This window comes from Numenius arquata, chromosome 10 (assembly GCF_964106895.1).
Source record: "Numenius arquata chromosome 10, bNumArq3.hap1.1, whole genome shotgun sequence".
Taxonomy (NCBI): domain Eukaryota; kingdom Metazoa; phylum Chordata; class Aves; order Charadriiformes; family Scolopacidae; genus Numenius; species Numenius arquata.
Window position 1 is genome coordinate 18748819 of NC_133585.1, and position 24229 is coordinate 18773047.

Sequence of the window (24229 nt, forward strand, 5' to 3'; positions counted from 1 at the left end):
AAAAAGCTGAACACCTTCAGGGCTCAGCTTGTGGACCCTCAAGATAGGAGCAGCTCTTAGGGTGGGGGAGAGAGAAAGACTGGCGCCCCCCCAGAGCCTTCCTCCCCAGCTCTGCTCAGGCACTGAGTGCTAGAGCTTGCCCGGGGGCTGATCTCCATCACCAACAGGACCAACAGGAACTTCAAGCAGCCTAATAACAGTGGGGAGAAGGAAAGGAGGGGAAAGCCAAGCTGCTGGCGTTCCTCCTGCCAGGCAGGACAGGAGCCACGGCTCCAACCCAGCGCTCTCAGCTCCCTCCCGCTACAGGGGTTGCATGCTCCGGCACCCAAGGAGAGCTTCACAGTGGTTATTTTTGCAATTAGGAATGCAGACCCTTCCCCAGAATGGCTGGAAAGCATCACACCAGCACCCACGGTAAACTGGTGCCGTAGGTACGTGGCTGCCACAGACAGCCGAGTCCCAGCAACCCTCGGCTTCATCCCAGCCAGGGCTTTCCACCAGCATCCACCAAAGGACACATTTGATGCTATCAGACCCACAAGGAATTTGCATTCAACTAAATAAATAAAATAAAATAATAAGTAGGGGGCTGATGAAGTTTAGAAGCTGCCGACGCCAGCCCTATGTCTAAATATGCACAGTACAGTTGGTGCCTAGGTAATGCAACTGCAGGTATCAGCTCGCCTAATTAGCTACCAGAAGAAAGTCTAATTTAAAACAAAGCTCTTATTTTATTTATTTGCTGACAGTAGCAGAGCTATTCCCTCCAGCACGATGTGAAAGCAAACACACTGTCCTCAAAATAAACCGCCATGGGCTTTTTAATTTTATCCTTCAACAAGTGTTCCCTGGTTAGTCTTTAGGAAGAAGGTGGGGGGGGGGAACCAACACAACTCTGGGGAGTGCCAACCTGCAGGTCCCATTAGCATTACAGAGGGCTTGCAAAGACAGCTTCCCACTTGTCACCTCCCTGCCACAAGAAAAAAAAAAAGCAAGCTCACACACCATAGGAGCTTCTGTGCTGTGCCAGGGAAAGCAGGGAAGCTGCCTTTATTAAAGTGTCTGCAAGAAAATGTGTCCGTCATGTGTCGTCCCCCCCCCCCCCAGCTCCACTGTCATCATTTGGGGTGATGAAAGGATCTCAGCGTATCCCGGCCCCCCTGGCTGCTGTCACCCCGCAGATACCCGTGAGATGGGGCTGCTGCTTGCTGGAGGCACAGGTAGTGGCACAGGTTGGCATCGGGCTCCAGACTGCTGTTGCAGGGTATAGGTCGCCCACCCAAACTAAGAGAGTCCTGATAGTCCCCATCCCTTCCCCACCTTCGCTTTAAGACGCACCCAGAGGCAAACACAGGGGGAAAAGAGAAATCCCTAGGAGCTGGGAGAGAGCACAGGGCCGCTGTGATTTTATTTAGTATCTTTATTTATTGACGTGCTTTAAATAGATATGGATTGACTCTCTCAGCTCTGGCTATTACAGCTTGAAAGGGGAGCTGCAGGCTCTTTAATACGCACACGGCCGCTTCCACAGATGCTCAGCATCCAACGCCACCCAGTACCTCCTCCTGCCTACCAAACTGCAACTGAGACCCCTTTATCACTCTCCCTGTAGGTTCAGGAGGGTGGCACAAGCCCCTGCCATGTATGTATTAGCTCTTGAGTGCCATGGGTTTGGGCAGGGCTTGCTCCAGAAGTGCCACATCCTCACTTTGCCTGGGAAAAGCTTCCCCAAATGCCCACTTTGACACCATTTTAAACCACAAATCCATCCAGCCACCCAGGCACAACCCAATGGGTGGTCGAGACATTCATTTATCACTGAGCAAACAACCCACCCACCTACACACCACATGCAGTGGGTCCTAGGGAGGCTCTCCTCAATCCCAGCATTGCAACCACATCCCAGCAGCAAGACCCAGGAGCAGGGTGGGAAGGGGAGCAGCAAGATGCCAGCCTGGGGAAGAACCCTCCTCTTCTGGGCATTGCACTTCTCTCCCAGCTGGAAGAGGACGTTCGGTGCCAAGTCCCATCACAAGCCTGTTCAAGGGATGCTTCAGCATCTCTCCTCTTGCAAAATCCAGTGGCCTGGTGCCTCCACCACTTCCCCTTTACACCATCCCCATAAAATCATCATGCCTCTCAACCATCTCTGAATCATAGAATAGTTTAGCTTGGAATGGACATTAAAGATCACAGAGTTCCAACCCCCTGCCACGGGCAGGGACACCTCTCACCAGACCAGGTTGCTCAAAGCCCCATCCATCCTGGCCTTAAACATCTCCAGGGATGGGGCATCCACAGCTTCTCTGGGCAACCTGGGCCAGTGTCTCACCACCCTCAGAGTGAAAAATTTCTTCCTAAGATCTAATCTCAGTCTACCCTCTTCCAGTTTGAAGCCAGCATCCCTCATCCTATCACTACATGCCCTTGTAAAAAGTCCCTCTCCAGCTTTCTTATAGGCACCCTTCAGGTACTGGCAAGCTGTTATAAGGTTTCCCTGGAGCCTTCTCCAAGCTGAATCCAAGGCCAGGCCACTAGCTCCACAGCCCACCAAGACAAACCCTTCATCCTTCCCCTGCCACCTTCTTCATACAGTCCAAACTCATCTGAACAATCAGGGATTTAGTCCTTCCTAACAGCATATCCTGCCACCCATTTATGAAAGCGGGGAGAGGCATCACAAGCCTTTATGGACAACTCTGGCTAGGATGTGCATTTTTCTTTCCACTGATGAAAGTAATTCCGTTCAGTTAAGGAGGAAGTAAAAAAAAAAAAATAAAAAAATCACACCATTCTTAGACAGCTGGAAAAGATCAGGAAAATCTACTGCAGCAACCCTGAACAGGTGCTTCCCCAGGGCTTCCAGGCAGAAAACTTATCAGACCGCACTGATAACATTCACGCTGAACCATAAGTCTTCAGCGCATAAGAGGTGTTCCTAACTGCAAACTGAACGAGCAAGGGGAAAATAAGGTTAAAAAACCCCAGAGGCCAAAGGCTGGGGGAGAAAAGAAGGGGGGCGGCAGCAGGTCTGGGGCTCATCTGCAGAACAGGCAGCATCACTAACACCAGACCCACGCTCTCAGGGAATAAAGCAGGAGGATGCTGATGCTGAGCACCCATCTCCTGCCACCAAGACATCCAGGGAAAGTTTGCCTTCTGCGTGTTTAGAGCTGCAGAGAAGTGGGAAAATTAGCATCCATACCACTACCAGACTGGTGAAAGATTTCTCCCCTGGGGCCAGCATCCTCAATCATCCCCAACAATTTATTTGATCATTATTGCCCCATTTACCTCCCCCAGCAGCGTTCAAGTCCAGTACCCATCTTACAACACTCCCCCCCACTCCACCCCCCCCCAGGTCCTGCTCCTTTTCTTCCCCATAACCCCAAACCAAGTCTTTGTCCCAGGCACAAAGAGCCATAAGGTTTCCACTGAGGGTTTCTTTGCACTGTTTCCCCACCCCAAAGAGCTACATTTCCCAACTCAAAGCAAGCTGGCTGTGATTTGTGACTGACGTTTTGAGGAATAACTCCACTGGAGTTTTCTCCACAAGTTTTCTCCACACCTTTTGCAATGATGGGAGTTTGCAGCACAACCTTGGAGGGGTCCACCTTTTTCCTTGGCAATTCTCTGTTCACTCGTTAAATCCCATAAGGATCGCCCCAAGCTGAGGAAGCCAAGTGACACGAAACAAGCTGGAAACAAAACCCTGTCTTATTTCCAAACCACCTTAGAAAGGCGAGAAGTAGCACACGATGCAGCTATATGGTAACCTGACCGGCAGGAACCACATCCAAAAGGGAGGTTTTCCAGCTCCCGGCTGCCCAACATGGCAAGTTATTCTTCTAGAAGGAAAAATAAATAAATAAAATTTTCCACATTTCCCATGCCTAAATACTCTCTGGGCATGGATGACAAGCTTATGGCATGAGCAAACGGTGACCACAGAGCTGCTTTTGCAAGCTCCTCTCCCAACACCTCAGGCTCAGAATTCCAAGCAAACCCCAGGCTTCAGCCGAACTGCTCCCCCATTTCTAGGGGAGCACAACCTCCCAACCAACAGCCTGCCAGCACCACCATCCCCACAAATGTCGAAGGCCACCACCTTCCCCCAAATCTGCAGCTCCGTGCCTCGGCAGAGGTCTACCCACGGCACCATCTCCATCAGCCCGCACCCAGGCACTGGATCCCAGCATCTCCCAGCCCTAACCATCGCTCCTCCCTCCTCCCCTCCCTCCGAGGCCGGTTTTCCAGGCAGAACAAGGATGGGAATTACTCAGGCAGCATGTGACATGACCACCAGGAGGAGGGCATTGCATTACTGGAGCTAAAACTGGATCCCGGTTTCTATTGTCTATTCTTTTGTAGTGATGGGAAGAAAGAGCTGCTGCTCTGTAATCAGGCCTCTTCTGGCTGGTTTGCTGCTTTTAGGACCAACCAGGATAATGCCACGTTGCTTTCATGTGGCAACAGCAGCTTATAAACAATCCCATTACACTCATACACCACTGAAATTAAAGCCCTGCTCCGAGTTTCAGTTGCTCCCAGAGGCAGCCTGCTCACCTCGGACTTAGTATCTTCTCCAAAGGTCTGGAATACAGTGAACGGACTAAAATTCTTTTTAAATAAGCACTCATTAAACTTAATTCCTCCAAAAAACAATGCCTAATACCTCTTTCTGAAAAGAGGAGTAATTCCTCCCAGCTTTTTGCTCATGTTCTTTTAGCAAACGCTCTGCATGTCTTGCTTCACTTCTCTCTGTGTGTAAAGTTGGTGACAGTAGAGCAGCTCCAGATCACAACTCACCCAAAAACCTGAATGCCTTCTCTTCACTGGTGATTCTTCACAGCTTTTACTTTTTTTTTTCCTGTTCCAGAATTGAGATTCCCCTTCCGTCTCCCCATAAAAATTCAGGTTTTGAGCTCCCCCATACAGACAGATTGAGACTAAAACCTCCAGAGTGGATTAACCCAGCCAGAAATGATCTCAGCTGTGAAACATCACAAGGGGCAGTCACATTCTCAGCAGCTTCAAAATAGAGTTGCTTTTTTTTTTTTTTTTTAAAATTAAAAGGGATGCCATCTCACTGCATCTGTGTTTTATCTAGAATAAACATCCTGGTCCTGGAAGAAAACACGCTTTTGCTTTCCTAACTCCAGGTTCTCATTTTCACCACCTTCTTGAGAACCTCTCCATGGTTTCTCAACCCGCCTTCTGCACTGCATTAAGAGACCATCTCCGCAAGTCACACGGTTTAAAACCAAGGGAACTCTGCAATAGCACAAGGATTCATTTCACTACCTAAGTGACCTCTGGGGCCACTTTAAGCCACTTGGTCTTGGCTTAAAGCATCTCCTGGGCAGCTCAGTTGGGACGAGCCAGGAGGCCATCCTGCCAGCAAACAAAGGGCTGGGTTTATTACAGCAGGTAGAAGGACAAATGCCAGCCAGATCAAACCCCACAGAGACCCTCAGGACCTGCAGAAACAGCTGGTACCACTCAATCAGGAAAATGCTATTTCCCCCATCTTTCCCCTTGACACTCTGCTTTCAGAGAGCTGCTCCCCAAAAATGTAAAAAGCCAAAGCACCAGAATACCCTTCACCCAAAGGTCTACAATAATTCAAACTCCTCCAGCCTTTAGACCCCACGGTTTACATAAATACCTTTTTAACTCCCTTTTTTATTATTATTATTTTTTTTTAAATGCTGGCAGAGCAGGCCTAGAGAAACTCTGCCACATCCAGCTCCCCTAGCAGTCTCACCCCAGAGCCTTTTCCAAAGCATGCGGGGAGGCTACAAGGAAGCCCATGTTCTCCTCCCCACCTCCCTCCAGCTGACCCAGGTGTAGGATGCTCTCCTTCTGCTTCCCCTTCAGCTGCTCAACCATCATTAGCAAAGGACCATTTCCTTCCCCAACAATTAAAGGTCAGCTGCCAACAAGTATCTTTTTGCCATGACCTGAAGGCAAGGCATCCTTCAGCGCTTCTTCTCTCGCCTTGCCCAAGGTTTTTCCAACGTTTTTCTCAGTCCTTAATGTATTTTGAGGTAGCCCAGCTCAGCTCAAACAACACGGTCCCATAAATAGCAGAATAAAACCTCCTTTCCTATAAGATCTGCTGCTCAAAATACTCACACCCACATGGCGTTTGTGTTCCCCAATAGTAGGTGGCAAGTGTTATGCTGTTGGTGGTTTGGATTTTTTTTTTTTAGTAGGATATTAATAGATCTCTCTCACTGGCCGAGATAAAAAACTTTATTGCTAATTTCCTAATCAGGCAGGCGCTTAATTGCGAGATGTCTACTTCTGAGTCAAAGAGGGGGAAGGCTGCAGACACACAAACAGCATGACTGCAAAAAAAGTCTGGATTTATTTTTTTTTTAATGGAAATCAAGCTAAAAAAAGAAATATCCCCCAAACAAACAAACAAAAAAAACCCCAAATAAGCCAGACAGCCAAAAGAAAAATCCATTGGAATTTTTGGTATTTTCAGCACAGGAGCTCCTCTTGGTGCATGGGCCAAGGAGATGCTGTGTTCCGCAGTCCCTTCTGCAGAGAGGCTGGAGCCTCCGGCTGCTCCCTGGGGGGGGGGGCACAGCAATGCCTCTCCCCTCCCGCATCCCATATATATAGCACGGTCCCCGCGGGCTGCCAGCAGATGGTTACCAAGCTGACAGGTTGTAAACAGCTCCAGAGAGCCAGTCGGGGAATCAGAGATTGTCTCCATGCCTTTAGTTTTGGAAACAAAAGATGTCTCACAGCTAAAAAAGTTTGCTGCGGGACCTTGCCGCTCCCCCTATTTTCGGATTTCTTTTTGAAAGCACTTCAATCCCCACTCACATCGCTTAGCTCTGAAGTCTATACAACTTGTCGGGCTGCCTGCACATCATTTTTTCCCCACTCTGAGAAGGGAAAAATGGATCTTTTCATCTGGCTCTCCTCTCCGTAAGCTGGAAGAAGAACGCAAGGACAGCCCTGGTGCACAGCACAACACCAACCTTGCTTTTCCAGTGAGCTTCAGGCACTCCCTTCCCTCCAAAAAGCTTTTTTTTCCCCCCCTTTGACTTCCTATAAAAACTTGCAAGTGCCATGAACTCAGGGCAACGTGGAGAAGCTTCTTCCCAGCATCCCTGCTGTTCATTTATGGGAGCCCCAAGGGCTTGGAAACGGTCTTGGATCCCAGCCCTAAATAGGCGGGACACCAGGGACACCGCAGAGTGCCAGGCAGGGACCCAAATCATCTTTTAGGGTGGGTTGAGTGTTTTTAAAAAAAATCATCCCCATGCCAGATACCGCGCCACACCTACCGGGGGTGCAAACTGCAGGACTCCAGCTTCTTTTGCTTCCCTGCTGGTTTTAGCTCTGCAACTCGACCCTGGCAGAAACGTGTGGTTTGCATTCTCCCCTGCTATGCCTTGCAGAGATTGGTGTGCACTCTCCTTCCCATCGGCGCACAAATCCCAAAAATTGCTGAAGCGGGCTTTGCTAGCTCATGCAGGGGTCATTAACATCCCGGCCGGATCTGCTGCATCCCCTTATAGCCGGTCCATAAATACTGATGGAAACAGAGCCGGTATTTCAGTGGGATATGGAGACGAAAAGGGGAGAGGGGGGGGGGGGAGGCAGCAAGCTTGTGCACGACAAAAACCCCTGCTGGCTGGTGACCACCAAAAAGCCACCCTGCTCGAGCCTTCAGCCTCATCCCTCTGCGATGCGAGAAACAGCGAGCCCTTCGGACGTGGGGACACGGATGCCAAGGCACTGCGGGATGCCAGAGGGTCAGAGGATGCTCGAAGGGCAGGCACCAGCCGCCGGCAGGGTTAAGCAGCAACTTCGCCTCCTCTGCGTGCAAAACCCATCCTCCTTTCCCTGTTAGGCAGTTTTCATCTAATTTTCTGCTTCATCCAGCAGCCGGGTTTCTCTCCGCAAAGAGACAAGAGCAGCCTAAGCTGGTTTTTGTTCAGCCCAGAGGACCAATGTGGCGGGAAACAGCAAGAGGGATTTTTACGGAGCATTACTTTGCCTTACCGACGAGCAAGACGTCATCTTCCCCCTCAACCTGCCTTGTGGGATGAAGTTAAAAATTCACCTGGGCCCTCGCACCCGCTTCTTCCCCCCCCCCCCCCCCCCAGGTGTCCTTAAAGCATCACACTCGAGAGGAGCCTCCCGGAGCCTGGGAGGGCTGTGGGATGGACAGATGGACAGGTGGATGGATGCCCCTGGCCAAAACAGCCTAGGCTGTGATAGAAACCAGAAGCCTTGCGGTCTGTGAGCCCGGCTGCCTTTGCAAAGCATACCGAGCATTGCTGGCGCGCCTGCGTACCCCACGCCATCCTCCCGGCCGTGGCCGACGAATGCTGCAGCAAAAAAAAAAAAACCACCCCAAAAATCTTCCGAATTTATATAATTCTTTCAGCAGCACAGGACCGGCAAGCCTGACAGTTTCTTGGTGCCAAACCGGCATGAATGAATAGTTCTCAGCAGGTATTATAAAGCCACACTTTAAAAAAAAAAAAACAAAACAACAAAACAAACACCACACCTGGTTTTGACCCGTTGTGTTTTTAGGATTGGTGTTACTTAAAGTTTTAGCTGGATAGATGAGGCCTTTCCCTACCATTTATCCCTCAGGATCCTTCCCCCATCGGCTGGGACCCCATCTGCAAAGCCAGCACGAGGGTTTTTCCATCCCCAGCAGGACCAGCCCCAACACGCCCCAGACTCCCGGGGTTTTGTTGTAAACTACAAAGGAACCTGCCCAGTTCGTCCCAGTTTGCATAACCAGTTTATCCCAAGCATTTGTTTTAAAAAAAAGAAAACAGGACCCCCCCCCCCCCCCCCAAACTCAACTCTTGTTAGTCACCGTTCAGCCCAAACAAAACCCAACCCTCTTCCCAGCTTTTGGATCTCGCTTTTCCAGCTGTGGGCAGAGCCAACATTTTTAATTTTGGTGTGTATAAATGTTAGAGTCTGAAATATGTACCTCGATACCTTGTTTTATATATATATAAAAATATATATTATATATATTTTTATATAAAATCATATAATTACTATATATGTATATATAGCATGCATACATACATATATAAAACAGATGAAGTATCCACGACAGGGATTAACCGGGGGGATTGCTGCAACTCCTGCAATCCAAAACTGGGATCCCTGGGCTATGGCACCACAGGATTTTAACACGGAAAGCCTCCGCAGCCGCACCTCCCAGCCTTGCTTGCTTCACCCAAGCACAGACTAGTCATTCATCGGTAGCAAATAATTCAGCATAGACACACACGGGGGGGGGAGGAAAAAAAAAAAAAAAAAAGGTGAGAAAAATCAGTTTTATAGCCCTTGGCAGCCGCACCCTGGCTTCATCACACCCTGGAACCTGGTCATCCGAGCAGCTCCGTGCAGCCAAATCCCCTCTCCTGAAACAAATCCCTTTAGTGCTGACGCCGGAGCGTGGAAGGAGGCGCTTGTGGGGCTCCGACGGCAGAAAGCAGCCCAAAGGATGCGTAGCTGGCATCGCACATCCTCCAGGAACGCACGCTCCCTACAGCCAACTCAGGCATCTCCTCCCAAAGGCCAGGGGAGGAGGAGAGGAACCGCAGCCCCAGGTGGAAACGCATGGGTGGAGATGGCAGGGAAGCCCAAAATTGCCACCTCTTCTTCCTTCCAGCAAAAAGCAATAGCCCACAGCCCCAGCAATGCCAACAGGACCGGGCATGCACCCAGCAGCCACACTGTGTCCCCAAGCGGGTAAGACTGGTGCAATGCAGAGGAGACCCTACGGGGCCACGTAGTGATGCCACAACCCCAACAAGGAGCTCCTCAGCACAGGGAACAGCTTACTCCCAGCCTGATGCAGATTTTCAACAATACTTGACCCCCTCTAGGAAGATGTCCTCCAGTCAGGTCCCAGAAAGCAGAAGGGACAGGACACATAGCCTTCTCCAAGTTAGGCTGGAAGAGCAAACCCTTCAACGAGCACCAAGTCTCCAATGCAGTGACCCAGACCACTGATTACTTTTAATCGCCGTGTAATTGGGACTTAGGAGCCCAAGTGTTGTCATTTTAAGCACATCTATACGTTTCACATCTGTCAAGGGGGAAAGAAAAACCTTCAAAACAATATTCCAGTGTGGGAACACCATCCAGTAACCATAAAAAAAAAAAAAGCAGCTGCACCAGGCAGGGAGGCAAAGGTACCCACACCTCGAGGAGCAGCATCCCCAGCCTGTTTGGGATAAACAGGGGTGGAGGGAGGCTGCTGGGATCCTAACACCTGGGCAGCGGCCACCAGAAAGGAGGCAATGGCCCCAGGCCAGACCACAGCAGACAGCATGGCCACATTGCAAGATCCACCCTCATGACCAGCACTAATTACTAGCTTCACTTGCAGGCCCTGCAAAGCCTTCAGAGATGCCCCTCCAGGTGAGGGTGGGGACACTTGCTTGGCTCCATGGATGAAAAGCAAGCAGCAGACGGCTTTTTTTTCTTTTTTTAAGGTTGTTTTAAATAGCAACCATTCTCCGGCTGCTGGAAAACACCCTCCTTCTGTTCTTCAAGCCAACCTAAATAGATAAGAGCCAATAACGCAGCGTAGGACGGCAAGGTCTCCATGGGGAGGGGAAAACAGGCACACAAAGGAGATCAGCCCTCGCTCACAGAGCATGCAAGGCAGGGGGACAAGACCCCTTCAAGGTGGCAGAGAGGCAGAGCCGACCACCCCAACGGAAAGAAATCCTGCTCATCCATCTCCAGAGAAACCTCCAAAGGCCCATTCCGATTGCTCTTGGTCCTCTAACCGTCATCTGAAGGAAGAACTACAGCCTCCCGTCATGCAAGTCCATTGGAAAAGTGGACAGTCAACGAAGCAAGGCCTTCTGCTGAAGACCTTCGTGGTGCCTTCAGCCGCTGCTGAGAGGATGTGCCCATACGTGCCATTAGTTGTGAATAAGCCCAAAACCTCACAGCCTAGAAAGCACTGAGGACACTCACCGACAGCGACCTCAGACAGGAGGAGACAGCAACACTGCATCCCAGGCATGTCCCTTCTCCCACTTAAATCCGTCCCGAGGAGTTTCTGGGCTCTCTAACCTCCTGCCTGTGGAAAACTCCCACACTATACAATGCGACACAACCCTTTTAATGGCCTCCCACCTCCATGAGCCACCCAGCCCAGAAGCCTGGGTTTGTTTTACAACATCTTCTCCCTCCAGCCTGCCACCACCCCAGGAGATGCAGGTACACCAAGGAGCCCCACCAGAGGTGGACAGTCCACGCTCCTCCTTATTTAAGTTGAGGAAGACATCGAGAGGTATTTAAATGCTGCCAACCAAGGAGGGAACGTGGCAAGAAGGGGGCAACTGGGGATCATTTCCAGGACGGTGGCAGCAAAAGGGAAGACTCACAAAGCCACAGCAGGACAAAGTCAGGGTGGAGAAGAGCGTGCTCTTATCTCAGCCCTGCTCTCACCTCCCAGCTCGGAGCCGGCCTCCTCCTTGCAGGGCTCCTATCCTTCAACAGCCACCATGTCCATCTCCATACAACTTCAACGGGGAGGCAGAAGCATCATCACACTTTCCAGGAGCGCTTCCCAAACACCATCCCGCGCCCAAACCCTCTTGTGCGCATTTTACCTGTACCTGAGTGCTATTTGGTTGAACGTATCGAGCCGTGATGAATCCATCTCTCTAGGAGAAGCCAAAGCACCCCAAAACAATCTTGCACCTGCATGCAGCGACATCAATACCAAGAGCATTTCTCCACCTCTATGGAAGTTTTGTGGGTTTTTTTACACCACCTGCCCCCCTTTCTAGCATCCCAGGCTATCCCACCTGCACGGATCCTCTGGTCAAGGATGCTGCTCACAGCATCACTCCTGCAGAGCCCCAAATCCCACCCGGGCACCAGGCATCTATCTGCATATGGAGGTCCTCGCCTCTCCTCCTGCGGTGGCCTCCGCTCAAGAGAAAGGCAGATGGATCTAATACGCGTTAAACGTCTCAGAATGAGATTTTCCACGCTCTTTCAAAGGGAAACAATCCCTCAGCGTCTGCACTCGGCGCAGGCTTGTGAAGGAGGAGAGCTGGGGGGCAGCAAAGGTTACTCGTGGGATCTTTAGAGGAACCACACTGGTGGGACCCCCCGGTAGCAGGAGAGATGCCAGGATCCGACTGTTGCGCCTGGCTTGATGAGGGTTTGGTACTGATTAGAAGCACAGCCCGTGCTCTCAGCCCTGGGTATTCAGGCAGGGAAGGGATCACTTGTGGTGCAAGCAAGGCCCTTCCTTCCTCCTGGCTTTTATGAGAATAAAAGGGGTAAAGAAGCAAGAACAGCCGTGATATACGTGTATATATACATATATTTTGGGTTGCCACTCATTAGACTTGCAGGGCAAAGGGATGGAGGTGGAGGAGACCCCCAAAGATGCTCTGCAAATCTATGGAGGTCTTCCTCCCTACCTGAAGGGACTCACTTCTCCAGAGAAAGGGACAGCCCAAGCCCCGAATGCAAGCAGAGAAAAGCTTCATAGTTTGAGGCTAGAGCTCTGCTCAGTTTGCTTCTTGTAGAACCAGGTGCATTACTCTTTAATAAGCGTCTCGATTTGTGCCCTCCATCTCCCTGGGTGATAAAAAAACAAGAAAAAACCAAACCCACCAAAAAACAACCAAACCCAATGCCACCGCCTTTAACTTAAACAACAAGCAAAGCTAAAGGGAAAAAAAAAATTAAAAAATGGCTCAAAACATTTGTTTTTCAGATCCCAGGGGATTATGCCAGCCCCATCCACTCAGACCCAGCCCCGGGTGGCAGGCAACGGGATGCACCTCCCAATGAGTATTTCGCCTGCACAAATTCAGCTCCAGGAAGAAACCTTGTCTCATGGTCACAGCCCAGTTTGGGGAGTCTCGTGCCACCACCGTGCCTGCCATCCCCACGCACGTGCCCCATGTGGCTCTGCAGCCACCCCCAGGGCTTGGGACCTTGTAATTCTTCTGCCTCACAGCAAAGAGCGAGGTCAGCAAACGTATTAGCTGGAAAGTGGGTATTTCCCAGCACCTAAACGAGCAAGTGCTTGGCCATAATCCCCTCCGGAGAGGGCCTGAGGGCTGAAGTAGGTGGAGGGAGGGAAGACACAGTGGCCTCCGTGGATGCTTCAGGCAGGCAAGGCAAGGGACCCGGCAGAGCCCAGGCTCACAGTTCGAGGGAAGATGGGAAGCAGGGTCCACATAAAAGAGAAAAAACACTTTCTTCCCCCTCTTGAGCGGTAAGACACCCTGCCAGCTGCTGAGCATCACGGTGGCACGTGGCTTGCTTCACTTGCATGCTCCTTCCCCCTTCCTCACCTGAATTTCTCCAGGGACCCCACCACTGAGAAACACAGGGAGCCAAACTTGTCATCACGCTCCCATCAGCGGATTTACCCCCAAGGTACACTCCCAACCACCAAGAGTTTGGGTCAAGGCTTTTGCAGCTTCCAACACCCCAGAAGTTACACTGGGGAGCAGCACCTAACCCCCCAGTTTGGGGATGAGGACCAGGACCCACCGCCCCAGGCTTTTCACTACAAACCTAACCCAGCCATAACCCACCAGTGCGCGTTGGGGGAAGCCGGCTGCAATAGGGAACGGCCCCCCCCCAAAAAAATCTCAGCCAAGCCAGCAGGTCCAGGAGAAGCCACCAAAGGCAGCAGGGAGTGGAGGAGACCAAGAGGGGAGGGAGCTGCAGGAGATTAAAGGCAGCAGGCAGGACACGCCGGAGCAAGCCCCGTGCTAAATAATTCCTGCTTCCTTTCCCTTTCTTCCCTCGTTTTCCAGCGGGGCTTTGCCCAGCCTTTCCCAGCCTGGCTGGCGTTTGATCTCAGGGCTCGCTCTGCCTTTCCCTTCCCTCCAGCCCAGCGCAACCCCAAGGTCTACGACCCACCAAGTTGCCCCAACCCCCCCCAAAAAGCAGCCCCTAGGTGAAAAAGCAAATAGCAAAGGGGGGAGAAAAAAAAACAAAACAAAAAAATCCCCTTAAAAATCCCAGCTCAGCAAACATGTGGCTGCTACCAACCCAGCCCAGTGGTTTGGGAGGAGAAGGGATGGGGAACCGGCTCGGCTCGGAGGAGGAGACGGCAGCTCTTCCCCTCCACCAAGGAGCAGGTCCAGGGCTGCCAGCCCAGCACATTCCTGCACCGTGACTCAGGCCTCCGAAAAACCAGGAGACTTCAAAAATAATATTCTGTGCAGCCGGGATGCTTTGCTCGTCCTTCTAGCTTCCCCAGCCTCCCCCAGGCACGCAGCCCCTGCATTCAGGGCTTTTGCTCCACAACAGGACCAAAAACGGATTTAAACCAAAAACCCAGCTGGGACCCTCAAAAAAACCCAACACAACAACAAAAAAAAAAAAAAAAAAAACCACAAACCAACAAAACAACATCACCCTTCATGCTGGGCCTCCAGCACAAAGCTAAAAGGAAACCCACACTCCAAAACTGCCTCGACAGTAAAAATTCAAGCGGCAACCAAGCCTGCAGGGCTGCAGGGACAGGGAGACGGAGGGTTTCGGGAGCGTTAGGGAGGGTGCTGCATTCAGCCGGGGGCCTTCAGGCTCCCACCAAGAGAAGTCCCTCAGAGGGTGGGTGTGAAACCAGACATCAGAGCAGCTTTTTGGTGCTTTCTGCCTCTCCCAAGTCCAAGCTCCCCCATTTCCCAGCCCTGGTACAACCCCACTGCAGGTCATACAGGATTTTTTTTTAATTATTATTATTTTTTTTTTTCCTCCAGTACCCCAGCCTGACGCGAGGAGCCACATCACTCAAAAGCTACCGATTCAGCACACGGGGAGGGGGGCAGCACCCCAAAGGCTCTGGTCTGGGAGGAAAAAAGCACATCACACCATATTTTCTTTAGGTCCTGAGCTTTGGCAGAGCCAGAGAAGGATCACCCAAGCTCCCTTCGCCCCAGGATGAACAGGAGGAATGAGTGAGTCTTCATGCCACCAGATGCAAGCCCCCTCCCCGGCCGCCAGCATCCGAAGAGCCAGGGCTGTGTCAGCTCGGTGCCACTGCGCCCTGACTCAGGAGCAGGGGGGTGGCTTGCACAATACAACTGATTACAGCAGATTACAGTTGGGCCTATTAAGGAAAGCAGAAACGAGAGGCAATGGGCCTTAAAATGCCACAATGGGGCCAGCGGCAGCCAGCGAGCATCCCTTGCACCGGTATTAGAGCATCCCTTGCACCGGTATTAGAGCATCCCTTGCACCGGTATTAGAGCATCCCTTGCACCGGTATTAATCTCCCCACTTCCCAAGGTGAGATGTGTGGCAGGAGGGGTGGGCAGGGGGAATGGGCTGGTAATTTATGCCCCCCTCCCTTCTCCCCCCCCCCCCTTCCTCCTTTCCCTCACTCCAGCAAATGTTTTCACTCGCATTAGCATCGCTAAAGCGGGGAGGATATAAGTGAATAGGAAACAGCAGGAACCTGTGGCTTTATGGCACCGACATCTGCTGTAATGAACTCCTCGCAGACTCCATACAGCCCCTTCCGTCCGGCTTTCGCCGAGCGGAGCCAAGCCCATCTCATCTCACAGACTCTCCCGATATCCCTACGGGGCCAGCAGGCTGGATCCCACCGGCCCCCAAACACGCCGGGAGGGAGGACTTGAAAGAGCTGCTACTGCTAGAAATGGTAATAAAACCAAGCTCCTTGCATCATCTTGCCTTGCTTAACAGACCCAAAATACAGCGTTGGGGGGCTTTTTTATTCCTGTAGGGTTAGGACAGGGATGGAAAGGGAGCCACACGCACAGCACCAAAAGGACCCATGGACCCTTACACAGGGGAAGGGATAAGGGACACAGCTGGGCTCTCCAAGCTGCTTATTGGGTCAGCAGCAGTGCACTTTTGATTTCTAAAGAGAGAAAAGGCAGTCTGGATTTCTCCCCTATCCCCACCCCCCCAACTACCACTTCTGAGAGATTCTGCCTTCTTAAAAGTAGTATTTTTTCCATTTCTCTCTTTCTTTTTTCCTTCATTATTTCATTCTGCCACTATTAAGCAGAGAGAGCTTCTAAAGAGGAGAGGGCTCCGTAACCAAGAAGCTAAAGGAGAAGACAAAAAGCCAGAGCAGATCTTTCCACACGGGGCTGGCCTCGAGCGAGCGAGCCTCCACCTCCCAGGAGGGCAAGGCTTCCCTGATGAGCAACAGGTCTTGGAGCATCTCTTCCCCCAGCCATCTGCTCCCAGTGACAGCAGCGGGCAGGCAGCCTCCTGCCACGGATCTGCGGGAGCCCACCACCCATACCGGTGGGGGACAGCAGTGCCAATATCTCCCCCCCCCCCCCCCCCCCCTCTTCCTTTCTCCCTCCCCTGGTGTTGCCCTGTGCTGGTGGTACGGCAGAGGGATATACCTTCACCAGGATGGCAGGGTCACGCTGTCCACAAGCGCCCTTGTCAGCGGCACCCTCTGGATTTTGGCAGAAAATCCGCGGGGAAAAGGCCCTCAAAAGCAAGCTCAAAGTCCTCACGCCGAGTTGTTTTCCTGTTGAGAGCAGCACGCTCAAGCGGAACGGAGCACGGCGAGCAGCCCCGGCACAGCCCCAGGACTCAGTGGGGACACCGGTGGGAGCCGGGGCTCCCCCAGCAGCAGAGGAGAGAGCACAGTCCCGGGGATGTGTGGGGCCCACCGCTGCCGGGTTTTCTCTCCCTGCCGCTGCAAAACCCAACGCAAACCATATGTACCTTCTCTGTTATCACAAGAAAAAAATAAATTATTTTCCGGGTGATGTCTCTCCCTCCTTAAAAATCAGGCAAAGACGGTGAAGGGAGCGGATCATCACAGGGTAAGGACCAATCTCAGCTTCCTCCTCTGCATCACCGCACGCAATACCTACACAACACTACTGGAGAAACACTAATTATAGCTCTACAGCTACAAACTTTATATGCGTTTACATACGCCAGATTAACAGCGAGCCTTTAGAAAGCTCCCCAGACTTAAACCGATCCAGCTTGGTCAGGTTCAACTTGTTTTTTTCCTTCTTCATTCCCTCCCTCCTGCCCAATTTTATTTCAACCCCTGCGTGAACTTGGTGCATGCAAAAAATAAAGAGCACAGCACAGGATGAAGCCAGGCACAGGGGTCCTGCACCACCAACATCCCCCCGCCACCACCACCACCATCTCCAGCACCTCCAGGCTGCTTGGCCACAGTTAAACCCTGACCCAGAGCATCCTGGCTAAATCCAGCCTTCCCAGCCCCCTGTCACCCATAGCATCCCACACCCTGCCGAGCCTCCAGGTCCCTCACTGCCCACTCCCACAGCACAGGACCCTCAAGCACACACCGAGCGGGACACCAGTTGCCAGCTCTCAAAGCTCTCCCCTTTTCCAGCAAAGGGAGAGTTCCTTCTGGCTGGAGGACGCTGCTGCAGCAACATCCAAGGCCACTGAGTAAGTCAATAGTGCCATTTCTGTTTTCCATTTGCCAAAACACACTGGATCTTTGTGCGGCGGGGGCGGAAAAAAATATTAATCTCATTAAACTCCCTCCCCAAAATTCCTCGTCACCTTAATTACACTTCAGAAAAGAAGGCTTGGTTCATTTTCCTAGAAAATCAGCTTGTCAGGAGACGTTTTTAACTACTAAGGAGACGGATCTGTGCTGTGCGCCGCTTCGCAACGTGTCCTCAAACCCTTGCCACCAGCTGCGGGAAGCGAGCAACGGGCTCTCCTTCCGAGTTCCCATGAGGATGACAACCTTGCCAGTCAGCGGAGCCCTGACGGTTACGGTTATGGTCTCTTCCAACCTCTAAAAAGCCATCAAACTTTATAGGTCTCCACTTCTGAGCTCTATATTCGAGGACACCTTTTTATACCTGGAGGATAAACATGGGCACCTTGGCTTTGCCGGCGCTGGAGGATGACAAAGGCCAAAGTCCTGAGATGCAGAGGATGTCCATGAGTTGCAGGGGGTGGGGGGGGGGGGGGACAGGACACAAAAATATAGCGGAAAGGCTGAATTTGATCACAAATTAGAGTCCTAACGAGAGAGGGCAGCAGGAGAGACGTGCTTCTGTTTATTGTCTGTGGCAGGGATTACCAACGGAAGGGCTGGATTTAAGTGCATCTCAATCACAAGATTGGGTCGTGCCCAGGAAACTTTGAAGAGCCATAGGAAAAGCCCACTCGGCTGCCCGGCCATCAATAGCTCCGTTTATAAAAATGCAGATTTTTAAAAAAAAAAAAAAAAAAACAACCAAAAAAACCAAACATCATAATATCCAGGCTGCATAATTACTTATTTGACCCGCTGGGGAATCACAGCCGGCGACTCCGCAAACGGGGCTGGGTTTGTTTTGCTTTTTCCAAGGAGCAAATAAATAAATAAATAAAATAAAATAAAAAACCATAGATATAGAAAAATATAAGTCAGCGGCACGGTGAGGTGGGGAACGGCGCTGCCACCCCGCATCTGCCCCGCAGCATCTCCCGGCCCCGAGAGCGGCTCAGCCTCCCCCGCACACCCCTCAGCCTTTAAATTAATGAAGGGGAAAAAAAGGGGGGGGGGGGGGGGGTGGAAATAAACGCCTCAAGGTTAGACTCCCCCCACCCCGTCCCGGAGCTGCCCCTATAAAATAAAGGGGTAAACCAAAAAAGAAAGAAAAAAAAAAAAGAGGTAAAACTGAACTTTTATCGGGGGGATGCAGCGAGGGATGCTGCCCCCCGCCCCGAAAAACTTCTGTCCCCCTCCCCGACCCCCCCTTACCTGCGGCGGCCAGCGCCCGGCGGAGCAGGAGGATGAAGAGGAGGATGAAGATGAGGATGGCGGCGGGGCGGCGGGGGCCGGGCGGCGGCATGGCGGCAGGAGCCGGGGAGCGGAGCGGCTGGAGGCTGCCTGCCCGCCCGCCCGCCTCGCCACACTGCCGGGCTGCCCGGCGCCGAGCGGGGCGGAGCGGAGCGGGGCGGAGCGGCGGGGGCGGTGCCTGCGATGAGCTGCTGCCGGCCTCAGCCCCCACCCCACCCCTTCATCATCATCATCATCATCGCCCCCCCCCCCCCCCCCCCCCCCTCATCCCGAGCAGCCGGAGGAGGGGTGAGGGGGGGGATACAAAGCCGAGGCAGGGATGGAAAACCCACGTTGAAGACCAACTGGCGGAGCCCCATGTGCAGTGGGGAGGTGCGGGCACAAGGGGGAGCCCCGCAATGCGCTCGGAGCCCGCTCCCCGGTGTCCCTCCTTCCCTCCCTCCCCCGTAGCCCAGCGCTGGGGGGGGGGGGGGGGGGGGGGGGGGGGGGGGTCGGTACCGGTCCCCGGGAGCCGGCGAGCCCATTTTCTGGGTCCCTCGCCCCGGGGAGAAGCACGCCGGTAAAAAAATCCTCTTAGCGCCTGAAGCCAGGTGTCCTTTTGCTGCTAAAGGTGTGAGTGCCATCGGATCACACCCCAGGCTATTTCACGTCCCTCCCCTCAAAAAGAAAAAAACAAACCACCGAGGTTAAACCCTAGCTGCAAAACAGAAGCATAAAAAACCCCCAGACCCACGTATTAAAAAAAAAAATAAATAAAATAAAAAATTAAAAATCGCACATTAGGGGAGATACCCTGCAACTACTCCTCAGTAGCCGGGCATCTCCCTTCCCACAAAGAAATGAAAACAAACTTACGTACGGGTTTGGGAACTTGGAGCGGTGGGGCTGCAGCTTTTCACATGGCGAGTCCCTCCTCAGGCTGAGGTTTAAACCCCCTCTCTCACTGGAGGACGGGGGGGGGGGCGGGGGATACAAAAGGGCTCAGCGCTTCCCAGAAGAGGGGACAAGCCCAAATTCAGCCAGGTTTCGTTAACCACAGAACAGCATCCACGCAAGCAGGGCTACAAGGTGAGGGCAAGAACCTCTCCCTCCCCGCTAAGAGAAAGAGAGAAGGGGCTGCCATTGCTGCCTATAAATGGTTAAAATAGCATGGGAACTGCTAACTACTTTTAATTGCTGGCAGCTGCTGGGTTCCTCCGGGGTAGGGCAGTGGGGGCGAAGAAACCCTGGCAGGCAGGCGGTAATTACAGCCTATGCCTCGCTGACAGCCCGGTGGAACCGGAGCTGTGGGTTTGGTTCTCTCCAGTGCCCAGCGTGCCGCTCCAGCCATGGTTGTTTCGCTCCTTGGCCTGAGCTTGGTTTTTGCCTTCAGAAGCGGGGCGCAAACCCGGATGGGATGGAGAAGCTGGAGGGCGGCTTCTGCTGCCCCATCGGGGTGGCACACACGGAGCACGCGGTGGCCTTTGCCTGTGGGATGGGTTTTTTAGGCATCACCCCAAAATGAAAATCCGCCTTCGGAAACCTATCATCAGAGCCATGATGAACTCTCCCCGCTGCCCAGTTGCCTTCTCCCACCTTTGCAGAGCACCTCCCAGCCTCGCTGCCCCTTGGCCAGTCCCACGGGTACCCCAGCCAGACCCCAAAACAGGGGGTACTCATGCCACGCTGCTTGGGCCACCTGCACATCTCCAGCAATACACAGAATCATAGAATGGTTAGAGTTGGAAGGCACCTTCAAGATCATCCAGTTCCAGCCCTGGGCAGGGACACCTCCCACCAGACCAGGTTGCTCAAAGCCCCATCCAACCTCGAACCCCTCCAGGGATGGGGCATCCACAACTTCTCTGGGCAACCTGTTCCAGTGTCTCACCACCCTCAGAGCTGCCTTGAGTGCTACCTCCAGCATTCCACACTTGGCTGCACTTCAGCCTGTATTTACAGAGCAGTGGGATGTGCCGGAAAAGGCTTAAGAGCAAAAAAAAAAAAAAAAAAATTAAATAAATCTCTTTTCCAATTGCTGTCAAGAGGGTGAAGCCATAAAAGAAGAGCCTGGCTGGGCAGCACGGGGAGGGATGCGCGCCCGGCAGCGCTGGCATTGGAGAGGGGCTGGGGATGAGAGGTCTGGGAAAATAAATCGGCAAAAAAAGGGCTATTTTCCGGCCTGATCAGGCCAGAGGTTGGGCTCACGTGCAGTTCATGGCAGCGGAATGCAAGGGCACGTCAGCTCTTGGCTCTGGGCCCACACGCAGCCCCGAATCCCGGGCACTTGCAGGAACCCATCGCGCAGGAGAGGGCTCTGTGCCTGGGTGGGTATTTATTCTTTTATTAAATAACACCAATAACACTGGCTCTGCTGTGCGAAGCACATTGAGGGGCTCTGAAGAATGGCTTGGTACCAGTGCGGGTGTTTATATGAATGAGCGCGGAGAAGCCGGTGGGCATCCAGAGCACCTGCTTTTGGAAGCAGAGTGTGCCTTTTGTACAGGGGGGTTTTTTTGGTGCTTTTTTTTTTTCTTTTTTTTTGGTAGAAATGAGTGAGAACGTGTGGGTTAAATGGGGTGGCGTTTAAGTTGTCATCTGGTATTCAAAATATGAATTAAAGCAATGCAAATTAGTGGTTAGCCTGCTACTATTTCGCAATTTGAGAAAAATATGACACGACAAACTATCATTAAAGCAAAGGGCTGTTTTTCCTCTCAGGTGTTTACCTATTACCCCTCATTTTCCTCTAATGGCCCGGTGCGCACGGGTCAATCAAATCCCCGGCACAGCAGCACCCCTCCCAGCAGCCCATCAGGAGGTGCGACGAGTTGCACAGGCCTCAGCAGGCCCTTGTCACCCGACAAGCGACAGCTCCAAACGAAGCCGAGGGGAAGCGGAAGGCAGGTGGGAAAGGGTCCGCGTCACCCGGTTCAGGTACGACTGAGGAGAGGGACAGCAGCAGAAAGGGACGCCCGATTTTCGGCATTGTGCAAGGAGGGGCTGCTCCCGCTCGGGGATGCGAGAGGACCCTCGGTCCACATCCCAGTGGTGATGCGCTCGGCATCTGAGCAGGGACCATCTCTAGGGCACGTCCCGGGTCGGGCATTTGGGTCTTTAGCATAGCTTTAGCATAGCATTTGGGTCTATAGCATCTTTAGCATAGCTGGGGGGTGGGGGATGGGGGTGGGGTGTGTGGGTGCATTAAGCGTTAAAAAGAGATGGCAATCAGATGAATAATAAACAGAGGAAACTCCAAAAGTGTAATCAGGAGGTGAGACAAAGACTCGCTTGTTCAGGCTTGGAGGTCACGGCGCCCTTCACTCGTGATGACAGTGTCACGGGAGGGGTGGGTAGCGTTTCCCACCCAAATTTTAGAGGCAGAGCGGACCTTTGGCGGGCTGAAATGTCCTGTAAAAGTGCCTTTTTCTTTCAGACGGTGGCCATGCTCCTCACTAAACGTCTCAGCTCTTCGGGATAAGGCTGCACTGAGATGTCAAGACATTTTTAGGGTATAAAGAATCTTCTACTGGGGGGGAAAGGATGATTTGATTCTTTTTTTTCTTTTTTTCTTTTTTTTTTTTTTTTTTTTTTTTTAAAGAGTATTTTCTTTAAAGCCCCCACATGCTATTTGCAGCCGTGGTGGGCTGGAAGGGCCGCAGGCAGCCGAGCACGGGGGTGGCCAGAGGTGCTTATCTATTTGGGGGCTCGTAGGGCTTCAAGACAATTTGCATAGCATTATCTATAACTATGCTATCAGGCCAAACAGTCCCACCGATATAATTAGGCGTTAGGGAAGGAGAGAGCATCTGAAGACACGCACTGAAGAGGGGATAGGCAGCAAAGCCACAGATAATACGGGGTCGAGACGCCGGGAAGGGTTTCCCCACCAAGGAACAGCCGCGGCTGTACAGAGTTTTGCTTTTCCCCGGCACGCTGCAGCCCAGCCGCCCTGGCATCCGCTCCCCACCGGCTCACCCACAGCAACAGGGGCCAAAACACAGAAAATTGCTCGTTTCCAGCTCGGGGAAAGCGGCCGCCGCTGAAAACTGCCGGTCTCGCCGCCACAGGAGGCTCAGCCAGCCCCTGCTGCATCTCCTCTCGCTCCGCAAATAGCCACTTCCCTCTCGCAGGAATCCAGCCGGGTTGAAATCCTCCTGGTTTTTGTATTTATTTTTTTTTTAAAGGGAGATTTTTTTTTTTTTTTTCTTGGGAGCTTGTTGTTAGCAAGAGAGTCCCAGCGCAAAGTAAAGGCAGAGTTTAGCAGTGGTTTTTTGTTTTGGTTTGTTTTTTTTTTTTTCCCTGCTACTGACAATTTCCTCGCCACCTCTCGGTGCACCGAAGGAGGCTGCGGAAATTGCCGCCGACAGACTTGCTGCAAGGATGCTGTTTAGCGCCGTGGAGAAGTCCCAGCAGCTGCCTGTAAAGGATAGGGAATTCACTTCTTAACACGGGGAGAGCCTGGGCAGAAAAAGGGCTGGAGGAGGAGAGGGCAGGTTTTCCCGCAAAACAGGCAGACCGGGGTATTTTGCTGGGCAGGTTGTCACTGGCGGGCACTGGGATGGAGCCAGCCCGTCCTCTCAGTCCGATGTTAGCCAGCCTCCCTGCTAATTTTGCTCTCTGCGCAGCTCCGTGGGGATGCTCGGAGGCAGCAGCGTACCCGGTGCTGGATGCACCCTCAAAGCTTGAACGAAGGGCTTTCTCAGAAACGTCCGCCTCCGTCAGCAACTCCCGTCCTCTCTGAGGGTGAAATACCCAGCACCCCACCCTTCCAATCCCCGCTCCCTGGGCTCCCCCACCCCACGCTGGGAAAGGCGTCCTGAGGTCCCCAGGTAAACCCTTTTCGGCTTGGCCAGGGAGGTGAAGGCAGGGGACTCTGCTCCCGCTCCTCACCTCCAGACACGAGGCGGCTGTACGCTGCATGTCCCGTGCTTGGGCTGGCAGAGGCTCATGAAGGAGCCGAGCAACGTCTTCACGGAACTTGAAGGTGGAGAGGAACCACTGGATAAGTGAGATGTGAGGCATGCCCAATGCATCACATCGGAGCATCAATCTTGGATGCATTGGGATTGATGCATTGGGAGCATCCATCTCGGAGGGAGACGTCCCTGTTGGGGAGATGACCAGTGAGGGCAGAACATCCCCAAGATGAAGACCAAGACCACGAAGCACCATATACATCTCCCCAAATCCCCGGACCCACAGGGATACCTGGTGTGATGGCTCTGCACCAGACACGGGGCACGAGGTGGGCTATCTGAGCCCCCGCCCCCAGCTCCCTCCCAAATCGTGTTCATGGGTGAAAGATGGAGAAGAAGAGAGGCAGGATCTCCATGGAGGCACTGGGGAGGGAGGAGGTGTTTGTGGTTCAGTAACTCCCGAGTCCTTTCTGCTTTGCAGAGCTTTACGAGTGACACTGGCGTGTGATTCGATTAGGGAAAATGCTTCACTTTC

General features: G+C 52.5%; 1 protein-coding gene across 1 annotated transcript in view; it reads right to left on the reverse strand.

Annotated features, from left to right (window-relative positions):
- The window catches only part of UNC5B (unc-5 netrin receptor B), a 54865-nt gene extending 36747 nt beyond the window's left edge, over nucleotides 1-18118 (reverse strand). Inside the window, 2 exon segments of the mRNA XM_074154233.1 lie at nucleotides 17868-18018; nucleotides 18020-18118. Of these exon segments, the coding sequence (XP_074010334.1) occupies nucleotides 17868-18018; nucleotides 18020-18118 (250 nt within the window).
- Between the last annotated feature and the right edge of the window lie 6111 nt (nucleotides 18119-24229).